General features: G+C 51.9%; 1 protein-coding gene across 1 annotated transcript in view; it reads left to right on the forward strand.

Moving 5' to 3' along the window:
- Nucleotides 1-25,000, forward strand: part of fat1a (FAT atypical cadherin 1a) — a gene marked incomplete at its 5' end in the record, with an annotated part of 62,806 nt that overhangs the window by 11,495 nt on the left and 26,311 nt on the right. Inside the window, 10 exons of the mRNA XM_080534638.1 lie at nt 176-361; nt 1,413-1,629; nt 3,915-4,054; nt 13,826-14,101; nt 15,070-15,280; nt 16,150-19,736; nt 20,393-20,686; nt 21,076-21,271; nt 22,398-22,594; nt 23,608-23,761. Coding sequence (XP_080390764.1) covers nt 176-361; nt 1,413-1,629; nt 3,915-4,054; nt 13,826-14,101; nt 15,070-15,280; nt 16,150-19,736; nt 20,393-20,686; nt 21,076-21,271; nt 22,398-22,594; nt 23,608-23,761 — 5,458 coding nt within the window. The remainder of the gene's footprint in view (nt 1-175; nt 362-1,412; nt 1,630-3,914; nt 4,055-13,825; nt 14,102-15,069; nt 15,281-16,149; nt 19,737-20,392; nt 20,687-21,075; nt 21,272-22,397; nt 22,595-23,607; nt 23,762-25,000) is intronic.

Consider the following 25,000-nt stretch of genomic DNA (forward strand, 5'->3'; position numbering starts at 1 on the left):
ACACCACACAGGCATTAATAAACACCTAATGGATCAGATTATGTAAAAAACAACATTTTGACCAAAAATGGAGATAGAACCTTATAATTCTAACGTCACGATTTGTGTAAAGATGATGTGGCCAGTCAAATACAGTCAGGTGGGTTGATGGGCGGGTGTGTGATGTGTGTTGTAGGACCGGTCGCTGAAGAGAGACCCCGTGTACCGCGTCATCGCGTCAGACCGCGACCAGGGCGCCAACGCGGAGATCTCCTACAGCATCGAGGAAGGGGACGAACACGGGAAGTTCTTCATCGAACCCAAGACAGGCCTGGTGTCCTCCAAGAAGTTCTCCTCCGCCGGGGAGTACGACATCCTCACTGTGAGTCCCTCCGCCTCGGGTCTCGGTACCATGGTAACACGGTACCACGGTAAACGGACCGCACTTATAGAGCCTTATTCCAAAGCGCTTTACAACGGCCTCTCATTCACCCACTCACACACGCATTCACACACCGATGGCGGCAAGCTACCGCGCAAGGCGCCGACCCGCTCAATGAGAGCAACACCTGGGTTCGCTGTAAACAAGCGAACATGACTTATAATAATAATAATAATAATAATAATAATAACAATAACTTTATTTGTATAGCGCTTTTCCTGCAAATGCTGCAGCTCAAAGTGCTCCGATGATGCGTGAGATCGTCCAATCGAAACGAAGTGTAAACCGAAGCGTGTTCTCTCTGTGGACCGCGGTGATTAGTGGCTCTTTGGCGGGTGTGCCGTATCGTCTGATGCTCCAGTTAGGGTTGATGTGGCGCTACGTCTCTGTAGGAGGTTCCGTATGAGGGAAAACTCGGGAGAGAAGTAAGTAGGTTTGTGTAAGTGTGTTTTTATGCTTTTTTTTTTCTTTCTGGGATTCTGAAACGTTAAAGTTCAGACGCTCGGTTTTCATAACCCGATCTGTTCTCCAGAGAATTAAATGTAAATAGAAAAGGTCTCACGTCGGTGATGACTTCCTCTCGCAAAAACCCACTGTGGTGCTGATTGGTGTGTGATGGATAGCAGAGTTAACAGACAGACCTCCCCTGGGTTTAATAAGGCAGACACCTGTTAATGGACGGACAGCATGGCAACAGGTGTTCTGCCTGGTTGTCTGTCCTCTCGCGGTGGGTCGCTTGACCGCTCTCTGACCACGCTGTCCTCTCTCTCTCTGGCTCTCTCTCTCTCTCTCTCTCTGGCTCTCTCTCCCTCTCTCTCTCTCTCTCTCACCCTCTCTCTCCCTCTCTCTCTCTCACCCTCTCTCTCTCTCTCTCTCTCTCTCTCTCTCTCACCCTCTCTCTCACCCTCTCTCTCGCTCCCACTCTCTCACCCTCTCTCACCCTCTCTCTCCCTCTCTCTCTCTCTCACCCCTCTCTCTGCCTCTCCATCAGATCAAAGCGGTGGACAACGGTCGTCCCCAGAAGTCGTCCACCTGCCGGCTGCACGTCGAGTGGGTCCCCAAGCCGGAGGTCCCGGGGGACGCGCCCCCACTGGTGTTCGAGGACGCGCCCCTGTCCTTCTCCGTCATGGAGAGCGACCCCGTGGCCCACATGGTGGGGGTCATCACCACGGAAACCTCGGACACGCCCGTGTGGTTTGAGATCACAGGTACGGAAAGACCTCACGGGCTCGGTGTGTGTGTGTGTGTGTGTGTGTGTATATGTGTGTTTGATTGTTCAAAGGAATGCATTCTCGCTAGGTTTTCTAAACGCTCTGAGTGCGTAGTTTTTCAAACTAGCTTTGACGTGGGTGTGTGTGCGTGTGCTTATCTTTGTGCGTATCTTTGTGTGTGTGTGTGTGTGTGTGTGCACATGGACGCTGTGTGCATTCTGGTTTCTCTCACCACTAACACTGTCACACTCTAATGTGACGAGATGTAAATCAGGACGTGGCGTGAAGGAAAGTGTCTTTTCCCCGTCGACCGTGTTGATTAGCTACTCCGCGCGGGAGTGACTCACAACAACTGTTCCCATATAAAACTCATTATTTCTTGAAAGACACTTACCCTCCTCCTCCTCCTCCTCCTCTCCTCCGTCCTCCCTCGTTTCCCTCTCCCTCCTTCTAATCAACGTCTGACTGACACCTCTCTCTCTCTTCTCTCTTCTCTTTTCTTTCTGTGTGTGTCTGTGTGTGTTTTTTCTTCCCTGCTTCTGGAATGTTCTTTTTGGGTTTGGTTTGGATCTTTGAAACAAAGGAGACCTAGAGGCCAGTGAGGTGTTTTACGTGGTTCAGATGGCCTGTGACCTGAACTGTACAGCTGAAGGTAGCTCGCTTGCTTGCCCTCTGCTTGCTGCTTGGCTGGTGCTGCTGCTCTGACCTGCTGACCTCCACCCCACTGTGACTGTGGCTTGTCAGACCTGGGTTTCCACTAGTATTTGAAATAGTTTCAAATGACTTGAGCTCCGGTGTTTGATTTGAGTCTGGCTTTTTTTGCACAATGGGACCTATGGATATAGTCTATGGATCTAGTCTATGGATCTAGTCTATGGATCTAGTCTATGGATAAAGTCTATGGATATAGTCTATGGATCTAGTCTATGGATATAGTCTATGGATATAGTCTATGGATATAGTCTATGGATCTAGTCTATGGATCTAGTCCCACAAGTGCAAACAAACCCCGCCTAGACGGACTCAAGCAAACGCTTTAACCCAGGTCTGATACTCATCTCTCTCTCTCTCTGTCTCTCTCTCTCTCTCTCTCTCTCTCTCTGTCTCTCTCTCTCTTTGTCTCTCTCTGTCTCTCTCTGTCTCTCTCTCTGTCTCTCTCTCTCTTTGTCTCTCTCTCTGTCTCTCTGTCTCTCTCTCTGTCTCTCTCTCTGTCTCCCTATCTGTCTCTTTCTGTCTCTCTCTCTCTGTCTCTCTCTCTGTCTCTCTCTGTCTGTCTCTCTCTCTCTCTGTCTCTCTCTCTGTCTCTCTCTCTCTCTCTGTCTCTCTGTCTCTCTCTCTGTCTCTCTCTCTGTCTCTCTCTCTCTGTCTCTCTATGTCTCTCTCTCTCTCTGTCTCTCTCTGTCTCTCTCTGTTTCTCTCTCTCTGTCTCTCTCTGTTTCTCTCTCTCTGTCTCTCTGTCTCTCTCTATCTGTCTCTCTCTGTCTCTCTCTTTGTCTCTCTCTGTCTCTCTCTGTCTCTCTCCGTCTCTCTCTGTGCCTCTCTCTCTGTATCTCTCTCTGTGCCTCTCTCTCTTTGTCTCTCTCTCTTTGTCTCTCTCTCTGTCTCTCTCTCTCTGTCTCTCTCTCTCCTTCTCTCTCTGTCTCTCTCTCTCTCTCTCTCTCTCTCTCTCTCTGTCTCTCTCTGTCTGTGATGTCTGTGGGTTGGTGTTGACCCTCCTGGTGCGTGTTCCATTGGAGTGATGCTGTTGTCCTTCTGTGATAATGTGGTTAGACACGAACAGGGCCAGGAGTTTTTCAAGATCATGTGACAGGAAAAGGTTCGGGCCCTAGAGTGACCCCCCACCTGACCAGAAAAAAAAAACACCAACTCAATACTGTCCTAACTCCCTAGGACACTCTCTCTTTAGGTCAAGTCATCCAATAGAAAAGAAAAACTCCTGGCCCTGTCCAGAAATTGTTCTGTTATTGTAAAAGTCACGCGGTCTTGTGAGATGTGTTCATACTTCACCTGTACACGGTCCGATTGTATGTCATGCATTATTCATGGTGCGTATGTGAATCCATAATCAGAGGCTTAACAACACCCAGCACGGTGACAGACACGCGTCTGGTTTCCTCTGTGTCATCACTATTCATTGTTTGTTCATCGCTGTGACCTTGCAACCACTCATTTCCTCCCCCCCGTCTCTCTCCCTCCTCCTCATCGTGTGCTCCTCATCGACCTCCAAACCCCGTCCCCGTCCCCTCTCCTGCACACAACCCCCCCCTTCCACCCCACGCCAGGTGGGAACTACGACAGCCGGTTCGACGTGGGGAAGGCCAGTGGCACGCTGATCGTGGCGCGCCCCCTGGACGCCGAGCAGAGGTCCAGTTACAACCTGACGGTGGAGGCCACGGACGGGACACGCTCCGTCAACACGCAGGTAATTGCCGACCAGATACCCGTGTGTGTGTCTTTCCGAGGGGGGGAAACCTGTCACGGAAAGCCTTTTGTAGGGAATCGTGGGACCATTGTTGTTGAGTCCACGGTTTCGACGTCACGGAATAAATCGCCGGGCGGGCGAACGGTTCGATCTGTCGAGAGAGGGTCCTTTTGTGTAGCGTGGAAACACACGTGTGTCATTAGGGCCGAGGGGGTTTCAGAGCTGAGGACGGAGGCGATGTCCAAATACGATTGTTTATTTTTTGGTGATCCGGAAGAATAGATGAGATAGAGGCGGGGGGCATTGTTTATGGAACAAAAACGGTCGGATGCGGTGGGGCGAGGGACCCGTGAATTGAAGGGTTAGGAGAGACGTGTGCGTGAGAAGAAGGGAATCCAGATGCGCCTCCATAGGGGTTTGGGTTTCGCTTCTGTTCAGGGTTTCCTCTCCGAACCCTATACTTGGTGTATAGTGTTCAGCTAGAGAACTCAAAAAAACAAAAACAGGAAAAAGACAAGATGATTGACCGTTGCTGGACTAAAAATAGGGAGATACAATATGTGAAATTACATAGTTGAAGTTTTTCTCGTATGAGATGTTTCCGGGCTGCGCGTCTATAGGTTTTGTTTTTGTTCCTTTTTGATTTCGGACTCGGACTGCCAGACGGAATTATACCTCCTATATAATACGCAGGCGGACAGGCAGACAGACAGACAGGCGGACAGGCCGAGAGTGGAGGGCGAAGGTACATCAAGGGGACATCTTGAGAGCCGAGCGGTCCGGAACATTCCTTAGCCTTTCGGGCCTGTCTGCTATGATTAGTTTTGCGTGTGGGTCGAACGGGTGTTTGGAGACCGTTTTTTTTCTTTTTCTTTTGGTTCCGAAACGGGTGTCTCGCGTCATGGCATGTGCACGGCGGTGGACATTCCTTCTATCCACGTCTACCGGCTGGCTGGTCTGGGAACGGTGGAACGCTTTTTTGGCGGACAGCCTTCCGGAATCTTCCATTGTCTCATTCCTAGAGGATGGTGCCGGCCGTCTAGCCAGAGCTCTTGTTAAAAGTGTGTGTGTGTGTGTGTGTGTGTGTGTGTGTGTGCGTGCATTCCTGAGCCGTCTCCACCCCTCCTCTCCCCTCCTCTCCTCTCCTCTCCTCCCCCTCTCTCCCTGAAACCTCCATGTCTTTTCTTCTTTTCTCTTCCCCCCCCCCCCCCCCCTCCCCCCTCTGGAACGTGTGCTGAGGTCTCCTGAGAAAGAGATTAAAGCTGAAAGAAAACTGTGTGTGTGTGTGTGTCTGTGTGCGCCCAGGCCACATTCTCTGCTCCAGCCACCTGAGCAGATTAGCATTCTTTCAGGGTTACACAAGGCTAATTTGAGGGGATTTTCAGATTTGATTCCGTGCAGCTGAACTCGACGGTTCGGAAAGTCGCAGGTTAAACGCATCCGGTTGACTCCTGGTCTGGATACGGTGCACACGTGCTCGCAGTTTAGCGTACACCTCCAAGACAGTGGACTAAACTGTATCCATGGCAATCGGTGTTTGTACTGACGTTGATAGTTAGATTAGATTCCATCTTTTTGTAATTTTGCGGACAGTATGTCTTTTTTGAAATGTAGTTTTTGCTCTAGGCACACAGGGTCAGCTATAGTCAGCGCCCCGGGAGCAATTAGGGGTTGAGTGCCTTGCTCAAGGGCACAACGGCAGCGATAGGCACCTTAGATATGATGCCAGCAACCCCTCCAGTCACCAGCTCACATGCAGCTCCCTCCTGAGGCGGGGAATCGAACCAGCAACCTTTTTGACTGGTTTAGCCTTTCGCTAGGTTGTCACGGTTTCCATCGGGGTTAGATCAGACGGCTTCCCAGAAGTCCCCAGCGGTACGGGACTCAAAGCCTTCCGATGGTTCTGCTTTTCCCTCTCAGAAGCGGGTCTCTGTGGTCTGCAGGCGGATATGAGCCGTCTCTACTCGGTGGTCTTCTCCTCCCGAATTTACATTTCCATGACATTTTTGGGCCATTCACAGCAGACGCCTTTTATCCAAAGACACTTCCAGCAAACACATTTGTCAAGACTTACGTGGCGCGCCGCACACACATGCTCTATAAAGAGAAGGAAGCCTTTCATCCTCAGCTGTGTTCAGGGCCGGGGCTGCTGACATAAACATCCTACGCTGTCGTTCAGGGCCACGGCCACTAGAGGGGGCCCCCGCACTCGCGCCGCGGATTTAGCGCAAGCTACCACCACCCGTCAATCGAAATCCGAAGAAGTACACACCGGGGAGACTCGGGGAGAACATAGAGGAACGTAGAGGGACGCAGCGCATAGATCCTCCTCGGAGCGCAAACACTTCCTCCATCAGTCAACAGACCTATCCTCACCAGCCCCCCGCCCCCCGCCCCCACACACACACACCACACACACACACACACACTGCAGGCAGTGACATTTTCAATCCAATTTAATCAAGTTCCGGGACAAATTCCATCCAGCACACTGGGGATATCGGGGCCGTCTTGTGTTTAGAATCCGTTCGGCCCGTCGACGTGTTCTGACGAGACAAAAGGGGAGACTGACGTAACCACAATTAGCGGAGGCGGTTCAAAGGCGGCGGCTGCCTTGCTGCCTTTTTCAAGTCGCCGCTCGTTACGGCGAAGCCTTTGTGGAGCCCCCCCCCGAGCCTTCAGTCTGAATCAGTCACAGGCCGCGGACACACACACACACACACACACACACACACAGACACACAGACACAGGGGGAATACGCTTTTCTCTGTGTGTGTGTGTCTGTGTTCTGTGTGTGTGTGTATGAATGTCTGCACATTTCAGGGCTGTGTGTGTGTGTGTTCTGTGTGTGTGTGTGTGTGCATGTCTGCACATTTCAGGGGTGTGTGTGTGTGTGTGTGTGTCCGTACACGTTTTAGGAACACGAGTCATCACAGTGTAGAACACTCTCTGTTCAGTCACCTCGCTGTTCCACTGATTGCACAATTAGTGTTTTCATCATGTCCGTAAAAAATAAAATAAAAAATGGACGCATCATCTGTGGAAGGTTATTTCGTGATAGAATCAGGTCACTGGAAGTAAATTGTTTTTCAGACACTCGCACGCACACACTCACACACACACACACACCTTTTTCCCTCTGCACTCCCTTTGACAGGGTCTTTTCAGCCCGGAATTAGTATCGAGCACACGAGTGTCTCGCGTCTGTCCCTGTCACACACAGTGGCCCGGCCCTCCAGACAGACAGGTGACAAACTGCTTTTTTTAGTAGCACTTGGGTCCAAGTCCCCAGCGGTATGGGACTCAAAGCGTTCCGACGGTTCTGCGTTTCCCTCTCAGAAGCGGGTCTCTGTGGTCTGCAGGCGGATATGAGCCGTCTCTACTCGGTGGTCTCTCCTCCCGAATTTACATTTCCATTACATTTTTTGGCCGTTCACAGCAGACGCCTTTTATCCAAAGACACTTCCAGCAAACACATTTGTCAAGACTTACGTGGCACGCCGCACACACTATATACACATACTATAAAGAGAAGAAAGCCTTTCATCCTCAGCTGTGTGTTCTGACTAACGTTTCTCCATCAGCTTTTTCCGCCGGGTGATGTCAGGTAACGCAGATCAACATCGAAGAATGGCGTTTTGTGGATAATCCCCCAAATCCCCCGAAATAACCGTCGACTGTTGTCGAAGTTGCACACGGACCCGGGAGAAGAAATAAACAACGTTAAATCCCCTAAACGGGTTAAATATGCAACGTTTTTGTCATACTCGTTTTATACCTTTGTTTGTTTTTCCGCGGCGTTCCGTTGCTTCCGGGGGACCGCTTGTGTTTCATCTAAACGCAGCTCTGCGGCGTATTAGATCCACCCTGGTGCACACACCCCGAAACACACAAGCTCCGCACACATGCGCGCGCAGAGCAAAACCCTGTGAAAAAAGCCCAAAGTTCCACTTTTATCTTTTTCCTGAAATCAAAGTCATGTGTTGCCAGACTCGCTGGCCTATTTTTCTCTCTGTCTCAGGAATGCTGTTTTGTTTTGTTTTCCCGTTGCTCTCTCTCTCTCATTTTCTTTCCCCCCCCCATCCCTCCTCCTCTACCTGCTCTCTCTTCCGCCCCCCACCCCCCCTCCTCTCCATTTTCCATAAAGTGCTACGTTCGTAGGCATGTCTACAATGGGATTAGAACTATTGCGTTGTGCAGGAGCGAGCCCCGAAGGGAACACTAGACCTCTTGTTTTGTCGCGGCCTGCTTTAATCCTATTTTCGGACCATGAAACGGCCGTCTTCGCCAATGTATTAGCGGTCCGTGCCAGCGCACACACACACACACACACACACACACACACACACACACACGCACACACATCAACCCGCGACTATCGGATGCCAGCGCCCCTGCCTGCGTCCAGACCCTGCCACCCTGCAGGAGGGCATCCTTCCCCATCACGTGGCGTGGTCGGCGGCTTTAGTCCCTCTCACGTGGTCCCTCTCCGCGGTGGACGCCGCACGCGGGGTGACATGCGCTAGCTCTGTGTGGCGGAGGTGTCCCGGTGCTATCTCTCTCTCTCTCTCTGGCTCTCTATCTATCTCACTCTCTGGCTCTCTCTATCGCTCTCTCTCTCTCTCTCTCTCTGGCTCTATCTATCTCACTCTCTGTCTCTCTCTATCGCTCTCTCTCTCTCTCTCTCTCTCTCTCTGGCTCTCTCTCTCTCTCTACCTGTATCTCTCTCTGGCTCTCCCTCTCTCTCTATCTCTCTCTCTCTCTCTCTCTCTCTCTCTCTACCTGTATCTCTCTCTGGCTCTCCCTCTCTCTAGCTCTCTCTCTAATTCTTTCTCTCTCTCTATCTCTCTCTCTCTGGCTCTCTATCTATCTCACTCTCTGGCTCTCTATCTATCTCTCTCTCTGGCTCTCTCTCTGGCTCTCTCTCTCTCTCTTTCTCGCTCCACCTGTATCTCTTGCTCTCTCTAGCTCTCTCTCTCTATCTCTCTCTCTCTCTCTGGCTCTCTCTCTGGCTCTCTCTCTCTCTCCACCTGTATCTCTTGCTCTCTCTGGCTCTCTCTCTCTCTCTCTCTCTCTGGCTGTGTTGTTGTTTGGCTATGTGTGTTTTCTCTCTCTCTCTCTCTCTCTCTCTCTCTCTCTCTCTCTCTCTCTCTCTCTCTCTCTCTCTCTCTCTGTGTCTGTCCCTTGAAGTGTGTTTGGCGGGCGGTGGGAACACAGGTTTTACGTGGGGGTTGTGGTCAGAGTCCCGACTGTCTGTTCCAGCAGCGACTCTTGGCCAGGGATGAGTCAGGTGGTGTCCAGTTGGGATGGAGTGGGGGAGAGAAAACGTTTGAAATAGTTTTGGCCCCCGAAATCGGCCGACCCTGTCGCTGGGCTCTCTGGTGTGTTCTAAAACCAAAAACCCTTTAGTTATGTTTGTAGTAGTTTCCTCTAGTGTGTGTGTGTGTGTGTGTGTATGTGTGTGTGTCTGTGTGTGTGTGTGTGTGTGTGTGTGTGTCTGTCTGTCTGTCTGTCTGTCTATCTGTGTGTGCGTGTGTCTGTCTGTCTGTCTATCTGTGTGTGTGTGTGTGTGTGTGTGTGTGTGTGTCTGTCTGTCTGTCTGTCTGTCTGTCTGTGTGAGTGTCTGTGTCTGTCTGTCTGTCTGTCTGTCTGTGTGAGTGTCTCTGTCTGTCTGTCTATCTGTGTGTGCGTGTGTGTGTGTGTGTCTGTCTGTCTGTCTGTGTGTGTGTGTGTGTGTGTATGTGTGTGTGTGTGTGTCCATCCCGGCGCCTCTCTCTGAGAGATCAGCTGATCCAGACAGACAGGGGCGCAGCATTCCGACGTGGGCACCTCACGGGGGCCCGGAGCTCTGCCAAGCCAGGCAGCCTGGGCACGCAGCCCTCCCCCCCTGCCCGCCCTTCCTTCCCCTCCTTTCTATCCTTCCTTCCTTCCCTCCATCCCTCTCTCTCTCTCGCCATCCCGCTCTGCCCTGCAGCAGGGCCCCAAGCTGTCCTCGCTAGGCACAATCTGTTCCAGCTGAATCCCTCTGTCTGTCTGTCTCTCTCTCTCTCCTTTTCTTTTCCCTCTCTTTTATCTCCCTCCAACTCTCCGTCCACGTCCCGCTTCCTCACCTTCCGTCTCCCGTGGTCGAGCATTCTCTTTGTCTCTCCGTCCCTCAGACATCTCTGACATCGCTGTCATTTTCCCCTTCACTCCATTATCGAATCTTTGCCTCTTCTAGTTCTTTTCATTCGTCTTCTGACGCTAAGTTTCGATCTTTTCTTTTCTGCCTCGTCTCTGAATTCCACCCTCTCTCTCTCTCTCTCTCTCTCTCTCTTCCATTCCCTCTTGGCTTGCTCTCTTGGCTCCCTTCCTCCCTCTCTCTCTCTTTGCTTTCTTTCTCTTTTCTGCCCCTCAGCGAATCTCCTCCTCCTCCTCCTATCTCTATCTGGCTTGTCTCCGTGCAGAGTTTCCCCACAAGGCTTTCTGAGGCTGTGGATGGTGGACCACGTATTAGGAAAAAAAAGCGCAGAAAAATGTGACCAAAAAAAAAACTGCGCTAAAAATACTTTCGGTTTGAGACTATGGCGGGACAAAATAGACTATGGCGGCCTCGCCACAGTCTCGTCTGTGTATGGGGATACACTGCAGAGTGTATTGTTCCTCTATGGAGTTCCCTCATGGTTACACATGGACGTCTGTGGGAAAAAAAAGAATATCTAATAATATTTTCAAATGTTTATTTTCATTTTCATATAAATATACCTCCCGAGAGTATACAGTAATGACTATGAACAATACATTTTTGCTCCATCAAACTGTCTCCATGTCCTCCCAAAGGGTGCGTGTAATGCGCTCCCTTCACTTTCACTAAGTACCAGATGTCCTTTCTTTCTGTGGAATAAATACTTCAATCTTCTAACGTTGGATGTGCATCTATGTCTATGTATATTCAGCACTCACTGGATGTCAATAGAGACATGCTATTTTGCTTTCCTCATCATACCTGAAATGCTAGAAAAGCTTTTCAAGAATATTTTTTTCCCACCAAAACAATGTCAGCTATCTATTGACGACTGCGGAAAAAAAAAAAAAAACGCTATCTCATGCTATCCTTCCGTTTCGGGGGTGGCGTGAAGAAGCCCTTTTTTGAAGTAACGGTAGAGCCACATCACACGGTAGAAAGACAAACAAAGATGGCCGACCTAACTTTGTGTGAACCTTCTGTGTTCCACTGTGCGGAGGCTCAGGCTGGACGGTGGAGAGCGGTGGATGAATTCGGGGGTGTCCAGGGGTTTGTATTGTTCTCCCGCCTCGGGGCATTGTCAGCCCCTGACAGTCGTTCGACGACTGACGCTCCTTTCACACGCCACGTTATCTGTGGCCGGCCAGATTGAGACGTATTGTGTTGGGCTCAAATCCATTCCTCCTGCAGGGGAGAGGAAGTGGGGGAGGCAGGGAGAGAGGGTGGGAGGGAGTGTGTGTGTGTGTAAAGTAGATCGCAGGGGCCCAGGGAGACTCTGCAGCATGACGTCTGGCATGACATGAAACGAGATGTTTGGAATGAGATAGACTTGTGAGCTGTGAGCTACAGTAGACACACACGCGCACACACACACACACAGGCCCCCGAATCCCATTCCCCCTTAAGGGCTGCAATAAGTTCAGTGCAGCTCCCACAGCAAACTGATTTAAAGTGCACTCACGCAATGAGTAGTTTCCCACAGCTACTATTCCAATCCGGCTCACTAGCGAAAAAGCGCTACTGTACTGTAGGACCCGGTCCTCTCCCAGGAAGCAACAGCCCGCTAATGCCCCGCAACCTAATAACTGTCACTTCTAAGCGCACAGCTAGAGTTGAGTTTATTGGCTTAACGCTAGAACATTAGGCTGCCATCTTTGAAGCCCTGAGTGGTAAGCGAAGGCCTAACTCTTATCTGACAAAAACTGTAACACTGAAACACAGAAACGTGCCGCGCGCTCCCTTGCGAGCGTTGCACAATTCTTTAACGCCTCCCACCCACGCTAGCCTGTTTACCCCCCCCCCTCGCATCTCAAACGAGGTGAATCTGCTTCTGTTTGAGACGCTCCGGTGTAGTAGCGGTGTAGTAACGCTAAACACCACTAGCGTGGAGCTTTAGTGGGCGTACTAGCGCCCACACTGCTACTACACAGACCAGGCCAACCCGAAGCTAACAGCTACTTCTGCTAGCATGTCGCCCCGGCGCCCATCTGCGACGCGGGCCGGCGATGCCAACATCCCAGCGCCCCGACAGCTTGTGAATGTTATCACTCCTGTCAGATTAGTCTATATCGGTCTCGGAGCGCCACTGGCACCGCTCCTGGAGGCAGTCAGAAACACCCTACGGCCACTTTTTTTGATGTCGGAAAGATCCGGACTCTGGCAGGCTTGGGGGGGGGGGGGGGCATGCCTCTTTTGAGCCTCTTTTCCGGCTCTTTTCCAAAGCCCTATTGTCCTGCCTTTGCATTTACCTACACAATATGCTTAGGCAGTAGGGGCTTGGCGAGGGGTTCTTTTTGGACAGGGCAAAATCGGTGGAAAGAGGCTAGAAATGGTAATCTCTCAATGCCTGCCTGCCTGCCTGCCTGCCTGCTAGACCCTACACGTGTTTAGGGAGTATAGTCCTGCTTTTATGGTTGTTTCTGGATTGGGCCAATCCCTTTCTTCCTGTCCCAGCTTTCTCCAGCTCTCTCTGTGTGTGTTTCCCATGTGGGACATCGCCCCCTGGTGGCAGGCATGCAGGTGGCTAATCTGTGTTGTTCTTTGTTCCCCGCATTTGGCCATGGTTAAACCCCCCCCCCCCCCAGGTCTGGGACTGAGCCTTGCTGTTCTATCAGCTCTGTGTCTGTAATCCCCTGTCGGATGTCGACCAGACCACTGGCTCACATTGATAAAACAAGTCCTCCCCGGAATGTGGACAGTTTAGAGGATGGGTGCTTTTGTAATGGAAAAACACAGCGGGATAGTTGTTAGAAGTGTTATTTTTTCTGTCGATATGTATTGTGGAATCTGTCGTTTAGGATGTGAGAAAAGGAGTTACCGTAATATGTGTTGCAAATAGCCTATATGTTTCTGATTTTTTTAGGGTTTTTTGATAGTAATCCAAGAGCATCTCAGGATTAATACCTGCTTCCTAACCAATTACCACCCTTCCCCAATAGAACCCACGTCTCGTTGGCGTTGGAAATAGCTCCTGAATGCGCAGTGTGTCTCCCTGAACACAGCAACTTTCAATTTCCACAAACCGATGGCTTAATCTCATTTAATCCATGGCGAGAGCCCCCGTGACTCCTTCCCTCCTTAGCACAGCGTTGTATAAGTGTAGCTCTCAATTCATCTGGATGCATTAGCTCCAGCCCACATCGATTTCTTGTTTTCCTTGTCAGAGTGGCAAGTGACCATGCGGTTAAAATATCGCTTTTACCATTATATGTATTGATCTGGTCTGTATCTCTCTACACAACAACACTTATTACTTTGGAGGGGGGCGAGCGAGGGAGAAGGAGGGAGGGAGAGAGAGAGTTTGCCATGATGTTATGTTTGCCAATGACCCGAGTGTGAATAAATGAATGAACACCAAGTATTCACCACCACCTTATGTTGTCGTTGTGGGGGTGGGTGGGACGGGAGGACGGGTGGGGGAAAAAATGAAGAAAAATGGTGAAAACGACATCAACTAAAAAATGTATAAATAATAATAATAATATTAGTATAAATATAAATATGTAGTAATATGTAAGTATTCACCGCCCACTTCCTGTCCCAACAGGTGGTGATCCGCGTCATCGACACCAACAACCACCGGCCTCAGTTCTCCCAGCCTCGCTACCAGGTCAGCGTCGCCGAGGACACGCCCCCAGAAACGGAGGTGCTGCGGATCTCCGCCACGGACGAGGACGAGAAGAACAAGCTGACCTTCACCCTCCTGAGCAGCACCGACCCCTTCAGCCTCAAGAAGTTCCGTCTGGACCCGGGGTCCGGCGTCCTCTACACGGCCGAGAGGCTGGACCACGAGACCATGCACAGACACACCCTCACCGTCATGGTAAGAACCCGGAACACACCGGAACACCACTGATTAGCATAAGGGGGTGTGGTTCTAGATGTCCCAATGTTGGAGTCAATTAGATTTTTCTTTTTAATAGATTTTTTTTAATGCAATAATCAATGCAAAGCAATTTGATTCAAGGGGTAACTGTTACACAATATGACAGACCGGTCACACACTATGCCGTCGAAGGCTTTTCTTAATGGGAATGACTTTTCTCTTCCACTGTCTTACTCATTCCGCATTCTAAGGCTGCTTCGATACCTCTCTCTCTCTCTCTCTCTCTCTCTCTCTCTCTCTCTCTCTCTCTCTCTCTCTCTCTCTGTCTCTCTCTCTCTCTCTGTCTCTCTGGCTCTCTCTCTCTCTCTCTCTCTCTCTCCGTTGAGAGAACAATCGGATCACTGTTTCCCATTCAGCTACAGTGTGTCTCAATCAGGCAGCCTCAGTTCCTACCATATGGGCATCCCAGCGTGTATTGATTCATTCTTTGTGTGTGTGTGTGTGTGTGTGTGTGTGTGTGGGTTCCTTTGCTGGTATTTGCCATTTGGAAGCAGCCATGCAGTGCTCATCAGAAGTGATACACCCCTCTGTCTGTTTGTTTACTCTCTCAATTTCGTAGGGAACTGATCCATGACCCTGACGAATTAAGATGTCTGTTCGTTTTCTTTTCTTTGTTGTTTTTCTTTTTTTTCTTTTTTGTTGATGAGTTTGTCAATGTACAGTAATTAACCGACTGATGGGGAACAGGGTTTGTAATACCTCTCTCCCTCTCTCTGTCTCTCTCTCTCTGTCTCTCTCTGTCTCTCTCCCCCTCTCTCCCTCTCACCCTCTCTCTCTCTCTCCCTCTGTCTCTCCCCCTCTCTCGCTCTCTCTCCCCCTCTCTCTCTCTTTCTCTCTCTCTCTCTCTCTCCCTCTCACCCTCTCTCTCTCTCCCTCTCTCTCTCTCTCTCTCTCCCCCCCCCCAGGTGCGAGACCAGGACATCCCAGTCAAACGGAACCTGGTGCGCGTCATCGTCAACGTGGAGGACACCAACGACAACGCGCCCTGGTTCGTGGGCTCCCCGTACTCCAGCCGCGTCTTCGAGTCGGCCGCCATGGGCTCGGCGGTCCTGCAGGTCACCGCGCTGGACAAGGACACGGGCCGCAACGCTGAGATCGTCTACAGCATCCAGTCAGGTGAGCCGACTGTTCCTACGCCGCTAACGCCGGCGGGGAGCGTCGTCAAGCGCCGTCTGTCACAGCTTCTCTCCACTCGCCTCGGGATTTAATTCGGCATAGCAACAGCCCCCACCCCCACCCACCGTTCCTTCCACACCGATATCATCTACAGCATCCTCACCAGACCCCCCACACACACACACACACAACACAGATGCTAGGCTAGGCTAGCTAGCGCATGCTACATTCTTAGCATGAGAATGTATGAGAGTCAAGCAGATGTCCACTGCCCACTGGACCCTCGGTCATGAATGAGATTCTTGGCAGCCGTGTGGGAGGGCTGTGAAGGCAGGGTTCCAGAGGAGAAGCCCCCTCTGCCTTTCCCACCATTGTATTCTCTGTCAATAAGCTGTGTTATGAGAAGGAGGGACGTGGAGATATTCGCTGAGGTCTTTGTTGATGAAAACCTCCTTTTGAGGACGTGACATTTTTCAGATATTTGAGATGGCTGGAAATAATTGAAATGTATCTTGCTGGACCACACAGTACTCTGGAATGACCACAGTCTTAAAAATGTGATATTGAGGGTCAATGAGAAAGATGTAATTGGCAGGAAATTACTTTTTTTATTGAAAAGTCCATTTAAATGCTTATCATCAGCCATGACCCGAATATGGAAGTGTGCTAATGAGAGTAGTTATCTTGGCTTCAACTTAACTCTTAATTTAATTTACACTCATCAAAAGGCCATACAATTACACCCAGGATTAATCACTTAGATATGCACAATATCAGGCTGAATATAAAAAAGAAAGAAATCAATACAATAGCAGTAGAAACTAATACATCATTCTCATCTTCTCCTTTTTTCATTTTTTTCTTCACAGGAAATGTTGCTAACTCTTTCGCCATCGATCCAGTTCTCGGGATGGTTACCGTCGCAAAAGAGCTGGATCGAAGCAGCAAGAACCAGTTTGAGCTGGCTGTGAAGGCGACCGATAAAGGAACGCCTCCTATGACCGCCACGGCCACCGTTCACATTGCCGTCACCGTCTCCGACAATGCCACGCCCAGGTTCACAGAGAAGGAGTTTTCCGCCGAAATCAGTGAATCCGCCCTCCCTGGGACCTTTGTGAGCTTGGTCACCGCCACCAGCCAATCGTCTGTCTTCTACCAGATAAAGGGCGGGAACATCAACGGCGCCTTTGACGTGAACCCCAACTCTGGCGTGGTGGTCTCCCAGAGGGCCTTGGACTACGAGACCACCCCAGAGTACAGGCTCACCATCCAGGGAACTAACATGGCGGGTCTGGCTAGCAACACCACCGTGGTGATCCACCTAAAGGATGTGAACGACAACGCTCCCGTCTTCCTCCAGCCTGAGTTCATAGGCATGGTTAGCGAGTCTGCACCAATCAGCAGTGTCGTCCTAACCCGAGGCAACACGCCGTTGGTCATCCGCGCCTCAGACGAAGACCGCGACAGCAACGCGATGCTGGTGTACCAGATCGTCGAGCCCTTCGCCCATAACTACTTTGCTATCGACTCCAGCACGGGAGCCATCCGAACCACGGCGACTCTGGATTACGAACAGAGGAGCGTGTTCCGGTTCACCGTCCAGGTCCACGACCTGGGGATGCCGCGCCTGTTCGCGGAGGCGGCGGCCAACGTCACCGTGGAGGTCATCGACGCCAACGACTGCCCGCCGCAGTTCAGCCGGGACCTCTACGAGACGACGGTCGTCGTGCCGACGTACAAAGGCGTGAAGGTCTTCAAGGTCAACGCCTCGGACGCCGACGGATCGGGGCCCAACTCGAAGCTCCTCTTCTCCATCTCGGAGGGGAACATCGGGGAGAAGTTCAAGATGGATCCCAACACGGGGGTCATATCGATCCAGAACGTGACCCAGCTGCGGAGCCGGTACGAGCTGAGAGTGAGAGTGTCCGACGGCCGGTTCGCCAACACGGCGTCGGTGAAGATCAACATCCGCGAGAACAAGGAGAGCACTCTGAAGTTCACCAGGGAGTCCTACAAGGCCTACGTCCGAGAGAACTCCTCGGAGAAGAAGACGCTGGCGGTCATCGCCACGGTGGGGAACCAGGTCAACGAGCCTCTCTTCTACGCCATCCTCAACCCCGACAAGAGGTTCGAAATCAGCCGCACCTCGGGGGTGGTCTCCACGACGGGGACTCCGTTCGACCGCGAGGCCCAAGATACCTTCAACATCGTGGTGGAGGCCACGCGACAGGAAGCGTCCTCGGACGTGGCCCACGTCCTGCTGACGGTGACCGTGGAGGACGAGAACGACAACCGGCCGACGTTCCTCAACCTGCCCTACCAGGCTCTGGTCCAGATGGATGCGGAGGAGGGGCAGGCCATACGACAGGTCACCGCCGTGGACGGGGACACGGGCCGGAACGCCGAGATCCACTACCACTTGAAGGAACACCACGAGTACTTCCAGATTAGCCCGTCGGGAGAGATCTCCCTCAAGAAGCATTTTGAGAAAGAATCCCTTAACACAGAGTTTGTGGTCACTGTTGTGGCTAAGGATGGAGGAGAGCCGGCGATGTCGGCGGAGGTGGAAGTGCCCATAACGGTCGTGAACAAAGCCATGCCTGTGTTTGAGAAGCCGTTTTATAGCATTGAGATCCCAGAGAACATCCAGCTGCACACACCTGTCATTCATGTCCAGGCGAATGACTCTGAAGGCCCCCGTATCGTATACACCATCTCCGAGGGAGACCCGTTCAGTCAGTTTTCCATTAACTTCAACACCGGTGTCATACACGTCATTCAACCTTTAGATTTTGAGACTCACCCGGCCTATAAGCTAAGTGTAAGAGCTACTGACTCTCTAACAGGGGCCCATTCAGAGGTGTTTGTTGATATCATCCTGGAGGACATCAATGACAACCCACCTGTTTTCCAGTCAAAGGCCTACAACGGCAACATCTCTGAAGCCTGTGTCATTGGCACGGAAGTCTTACAAGTCACCGCCACAGACGGCGACACGGGCAACAACAAAGTGTTATTTTACCAGCTCGTCGAAGACAAAGGGAAGAACTCTGATTACTTCAGTATCGACCGCGACACAGGAATGATACGGACCGCTCGTATGCTGGACCACGAGGAAACCCAGCCGCTCGAGTTGACCGTCCGAGCTGTGGATGGAGGAGTCCCGGCCCTCTCCAGCGACGTCGGCGTCACCATAGAAGTCACAGACCTGAACGACAACGCGCCGGCGTTCTCCGAGAGCATTTACGACGCGACGGTCAGCGAGCTGGCCCCCCGGGGTCACTTCGTCACCGGCGTGCAGGCCTCGGATGCCGACAGCTCGGATGCGGGCCAGCTAGAGTTCTCCATCATCTCCGGCAACGAGGAGCAGAACTTCGCCATCAACAAAAGCACGGGAGCCATCGTCATCTCTAACCACCGGAGGCCGCACATGGAACCCCTGTACAACCTGAACGTGTCCGTGTCCGACGGCGTGTTCAGAACCTCCGCCCTCGTCAGAGTCGCGGTCATCGGCGCCAACTTCCACAACCCCGCCTTCCCTCAGGTGGACTACGTGGTCGAGCTGGTGGAGAATTCGCCCGCCGGCACGCTGGTCGCCGAGGCCAAAGCCACGGACGAAGACGCGGGGACGTACGGGCTGCTCACTTACCACATCCTCAACGACTTCGCGAAAGACAAGTTCTCCGTCAACGGCGACGGCGAGATTTTCACCCTGGAGAGCCTCGATCGTGAGAACGCCGCCGAGAAGGTCATCCCGATCTCTCTGATGGTGAAGGACGGGGGCGGCAAAGTCGGCTTTAGCGTCATCAACGTCATCTTGACAGACGTTAACGACAACACGCCTCAGTTCAGGGCGGCGGAGTACCGGGCGAACGTAGTGTCCGAGGTTGCCATAGGAACCACCGTGGTGAAAGTGGCCGCCTCGGACATGGACGAGGGGAGCAACGCTGACATCACCTACTCCGTCGAGGCCGACGCGGAATCCGTGGACCAGAACTTTGAGATCCACCCCCTCACCGGGGTCATCGTCACCAAAGAGAGCCTCATCGGGCTGGAGGACGACCTGTACGCCTTCTACGTCCGGGCCAAAGACGCCGGGAACCCCTCCAAGCAGTCGGTGGTCCGGGTGTACATCCGGGTCGTGTCCACCGAGGTGCCGGTCCCCAAGTTCGCCGAGCCTCACTACCGCTTCACCATCGCCGAGGACCTCCCCATCGGGACGGAGATCGACGTGATCCACGCGGACGGCGAGCGGCCGGTGGCGTACAGCCTGGTGAAGGGAGAGACGGTGGAGAGCAACCTGGACCAGGTGTTCTTGGTGGACCGCGACACAGGGGCGTTGAAGCTGGAGAAGAGTCTGGACCACGAGACCACCAAGTGGTATCAACTCACACTGCTGGCCCAGAGCCAACACGAGGACTACGAGGTCGTGGCCTCCGTTGACATCAACATCCAGGTGAATATACATCCCCTCTCATCCTATATCTATCATACGCTTATCATAATCCAGCCTAATGTCACATCATATTCTATAATACATTCAATATGTATTACTTGATTCTTTTGGAGGTTTTTAGTACCTTTTGTTGTGATTTAGCTTTAGTGATTTGGCTTGTTTTCTTTTTTTTTGTTATTTAGGTATGCGTTTTTATATTCAGGTCTGTCTGTGGTTGTCCAATGTCTGATTATACCCACAAGCTGCTTTTCGACAGCGTACCGGCATGTGCCAAGGCGTACTAGTGGCCGGTCTAGTGCTCAAAGCCTGGCGCTGCGAGCTTAGTGAACAAGCCTGTTTGAATTTCCACAGCGCAGCTTTTTAGTGCCACCCGGACATAGTTTGTTTATTTTATGCACTTCGTAAGGTGGCGAACTCAGAGACACTTGCGAAACATTTCAAAATAGCTTTATTGTGGAAAGCACAGTTCAAATAAATGTGATTGTCTATTTAAAGCGAGCTAACTTTACACACACACACACACAAACACACGCATGCACGGTGCTTCATGTATGAAAGGCACTATATAAATACAGCTTTACTTACTTACTTACTTACGGCGTAAGCCCCGCTGTGGAAATCCGGCTCATGACTTGTTCCAAAACGACCCCTTCCAGATTAAGGACCTGAACGACAACAGGCCCGTGTTTGAGTCGGACCCGTACCAGGCAGTGGTGGTGGAGAACCTCCCCGCGGACACGCCCGTGATCCAGATCAAAGCCACCGACCAGGACTCCGGCCCCAACGGCCAGGTGGTCTACAGCCTGGACCCCCGACAGGCCTCGGAGGAGATCGCCGAGCTGTTCGCCGTCAACAGCGAGAGCGGGTGGGTGACCACTCTGAAGGAGCTGGACCGCGAGAGGAGGAGCACGTACACGGTCGCCGTCCTCGCCACCGACCGCGGCGAAAAGGTATACGCTGTTTCTGTTCGCCACAGGGGTACAAGGGCCCGTTTTAAACCCTGTTTTTGTATGCTACAAGTCGTGAGCTTAGAATTCTACGGTTCTATTTCCGTTTAGGGTAGTTCAGAGATATTGAGCGTCATAGTTTTTACATTCCATTATGTTTTGTGAGATGGAACCTTTGTATTTGATGAATTACTCATTCAAAAATGTCAACATTTTAAAAATAACACCACACAGGCATTAATAAACACCTAATGGATCAGAGTATGTAAAAAACTCAATTTTGACAAAAATTGAGATAGAACCTTATAATTCTAACATCACAAAGTACTATAAGCCCCTTTTGGCGTTTGTCTTCACTCACTCTGTGTTTCCATCGGTGCGAACCCCCTCAGACCCAGCTGACGGCCAGCGCCACAGTGGAGGTGACGGTGGCCGACGTCAACGACAACCCCCCGCGCTTCACCGCCGAGATCTACAAGGGCACGGTGAGCGAAGACGACCCGGCGCCCAGCGGCGTCATCGCCATCCTCAGCACCACGGACGCCGACTCGGAAGACATCAACAAACAAGTCAGCTACTTCATCACAGGTGGGTGGGCCCACGATATCTTCTGAAGTATCTCCACTTTATCTCCTCCGTTTATCTCCTTAAACATCGCTCCTTTATCTCGTAACGATATTCCCACGACTCAGAAGATTAGGCCAACACCCCCCCCCCCCACCCACCATATCCTTCCCAACTTCGCCCCAAATGCACACACACCCACCCTTCTTCAAAACCCCTGGCTTGAACGAACACAGTTTACGGAGGGATTAGACACTAAGACCAATTAATATGAAGATAATATCTCCCGGAAAAGAAGATAATGCACTCTCTTTATCTGTAAACATTTCTCTTGAGTCATCCACTGATCTGCCAGAAAAAGCTCCAGGCAAATATGTAGGTCATGAACAAAAACAGGAAAGGAGAAAGGAAATGGTATAATTATCCCAACAACATTTAGAATCAAGTGGGGAAACTTCCAACTCATCTTCTGGTGCTAATTAGCCAGTGTGTAGAACGACGCAAACTGTCACATCTCGAGACGCTCGAACAAGCCTTCACGTTACTATCGCTCTCGTACTCACCCCCACCCACTCGCACGCAGCCCCCACACACACGCACACATGCAAAACACCCAATTATTGTCACTTCCCTGGGTACTAAACTGGAAACATGCAATTGTAATTGAAAAGCCGTGAGGAGCGAGGTGAGACGGATTCTCATCGTATGATGCTGATGTTACTCGAGGTGGGTTTGTTTTTTCGGCATTGTTGGATCCACCGCCCCCGCTAACTGACAGGATTTGAGATGGGGAGTAACGACAGATAGGGAGTAACGACAGGTAAACACAGCGACAGCTCCTCATTGTTTTGGCAGCGTTTTTGCTGGTGCTGTTCCTTGGTTTTTCGTCTTCTTTTTGAGTCTCTTCTCATCACACACAGTTCACCCTCGGTTCACAGACAGAAGCAGACACCCACACACATGTAGTTCCCTGTTGTGAATGCCTCTCTCTCTCTCTCTCTCTTTCCCTCTCTCTCCCTCCCTCCCTCCCTCCCTCTCTCTGTCTCTCTCTCTCTCTCTCCACTCTCTTTCTCTCCCCTCTCTCTCTCTCTCTCTCTCTCTCTCTCTCTCTCTCCCTCTCTCTCTCTCTGTCTCTCTCTCCCCCCTACAGGGGGCGACCCCCTGGGCCAGTTTGCCATCGAGCACACCCAGAACGAGTGGAAAGTGTCGGTGAGGAAGCCCCTGGACCGCGAGGAGAGAGACAACTACCTGCTGAACATCACCGCCACCGACGGCACCTTCACCGCCAAGGCCACCGTGGAGGTCAAGGTCCTGGACGCCAACGACAACAGCCCCGTCTGCGACAAGGTTAGCGTTAGCAAACGTTCCTCGTTGCTCCGTGATGGCGTAACGACACCGCAGCCTGAAAACTTTGCTGTGACTCGTGGCGGCGGCGGTAGCCTAGCGGTTAGAGGGCTAGTAGTTAGCCTAGTAGTTAGCCTAGTAGTTAGCCTAGTAGTTAGCAATCGGTTTGATCCCAGCCTAAGTGTCCTCGAGCTAAGGCACTTAACCCCTAATTGCTCCAGGGGCGCTGCCTACGGCTGACCCCTGTGCCTAGAGCAAAACAAAAGACCACATTCCGACAATCGATTGACAAGTCGATCGCACGGCAGATTCCATGTTGTTATTGTTATTGTGCCGAGCTGCCAGATAGGGCGGTGGGAGTGGGTGGGAGGAGCTGTGTCGACCTGGCATGCATGCCAAGTCCTGAAACAGTAGGAGGGAGGGAGGGAGAGAGAGGAGGACAAGCAATCTGGGAGGGAGGTCAAATAGAGGGGAGAGTGGGAGGTCAGGAGGACCTCAGAGGAAGGGAGGCGTGGAGGTAAAGTAGGAAAGGATGTAGGGAAGACATCTTGAAATGTCAGCTGGTTAAATATAGCACACGGTTAGGCTAATTGGGCTCTCTTCATCACCGCCGAATGAATCGCTCGAATTCATTGTTTGTCTAATTATGTTTTAATGGGCAGCCTCTCCTGTGGTCCGTGATGGCTCTCTCACACCACCTTTGTTCTGTTCCACTTTCTCTCTCTCTCTCTCTCTCTCTCTCTCTCTCTGTCTCTCTCTCTCTCTCTCTCTCTCTCTCTCTCTCTCTCCGTTCCTCACTGTTATTCAATCGCTCCCCTTCCCTCCCCCCTTTCCGCCTCTCTCTCTCTCTCTCTCCCCCCCCTCCCTCCCTCTACCTGTCGCTCTCCCTCCGTCCGCCACACACCTTCCCCATCCGTCTTTCTTTATCGTTCGTTTTTTCATTCTCTTTCTCTCTCTCTTTCTCTCTCTCGACCCGTCTCTGTATCTCACGCCTTCTCTCTCTCCCCCCTTTCCAGTCCCTGTACAGTGAGAGCGTCCCAGAGGACTCCCCCGCGGGGCGTCTGATCCTGCAGGTGTCGGCCACGGACGCAGACATCCGCTCCAACGCCCACATCCTCTACGAGCTGCAGGGCGACGGCGCCCAGCTCTTCTCCATCGACCCCGACACAGGTGTGTGGGTGTGGGTGGGTGTGTGGGTGTGTGTGTGTCTGTCTGTCTGTCTGTCTGTCTGTGTATGTGTGTGTGTGTCTGTCTCCCTATTCTGTCTGTCTGTCTGTCTGTCTGTGTCTGTCTGTCTGTCTCTGTCTGTGTCTGTCTGTCTGTGTCTGTGTCTGTCTGTCTGTCAGTCCATCACCGTCACCGGGCAGACTCAAGTCCACCACCCCCCCCCCCCCCCCCCCCGCACACATAGGCGCGCGAGACACGCAAGCACACCCGGAGCGTGCTATGCTACGTAGCCCCAACACAACCTCTCGTGTGAAAGTTTCCTGGGTAGGGGGGAGGGGGGGGCAGGGGCTTAAAACCCTCTCTACCACTATTCCATTTCCTTTTTGGAGTGAAAACCTCCAACACACTAAGTGATAATCCCCAGCCACGCACCGGTGCACACACTTTCTGATTGAATTATAATCCTTCCCCGAGAGAGTTTGGGGTGTGTGTGTGTGTGTGAAGAAGGCCAGGAGAGATATGTTGTTGTTGTTGTTGTTGTTACTATTTTTTTTCCTGTTTAATTCGTCCCACATTTCCCTGGTGGGGGGGGTGGAGGGGGGGGGGTAGTGAGAGAGCTGAGAGAAACCCTTTACAAAGACACACACAACGCTTCGCTCACCGACGTTCACCCCAATCTAGGACAGGAAACTGGGCTGTTCACGTTCCCAGACAGGAGAGAGAGAGAGAGAGAGAGAGAGAGAGAGAGAGAGTCTCTCTGAATGGACGGGGGGGGGGGGGGGGGGAGGAGAAGTCCGTTGTCCGTTCCCCCCCAGAGCGCCGCTGTTCCGGCGCAGTGGACTTAGAGGGAGTCGGGGGGGGGGGGGGTTGCGGTCGCCGTTTCCGACAAGTAGGATTATTGTGGTATTGCCAAGAGGCGCGACAGCCCCCCCTTCTCTCCACACAAACCACACACGCGCACACACACGCACACACACACTCACACACACACACACACACACACACTCATCCCTCGACACCTCCGAGCTGCTTTCAGCCGCCAACTCCTCCTCTGTCTCTCTCTCTCCCTCTCTCTCTCTCTCTCTGCTTCTCCCTCGCTCCCTCTCCTCCTCTTCCCCTGCATCAATTATTCAGCCCTCTCTTCCCTCTCTCTTCCCTCTCTCTTCCCTCTCTCTTCCCTCTCTCTTCCCTCTCTCTTCCCCTCTTCAAAAACCATTAGGCGTGTGGATGTTTTAACTTTTA

This window comes from Nansenia antarctica (assembly GCF_963989245.1).
Source record: "Nansenia antarctica genome assembly, chromosome: 6".
NCBI lineage: Eukaryota > Metazoa > Chordata > Actinopteri > Argentiniformes > Microstomatidae > Nansenia > Nansenia antarctica.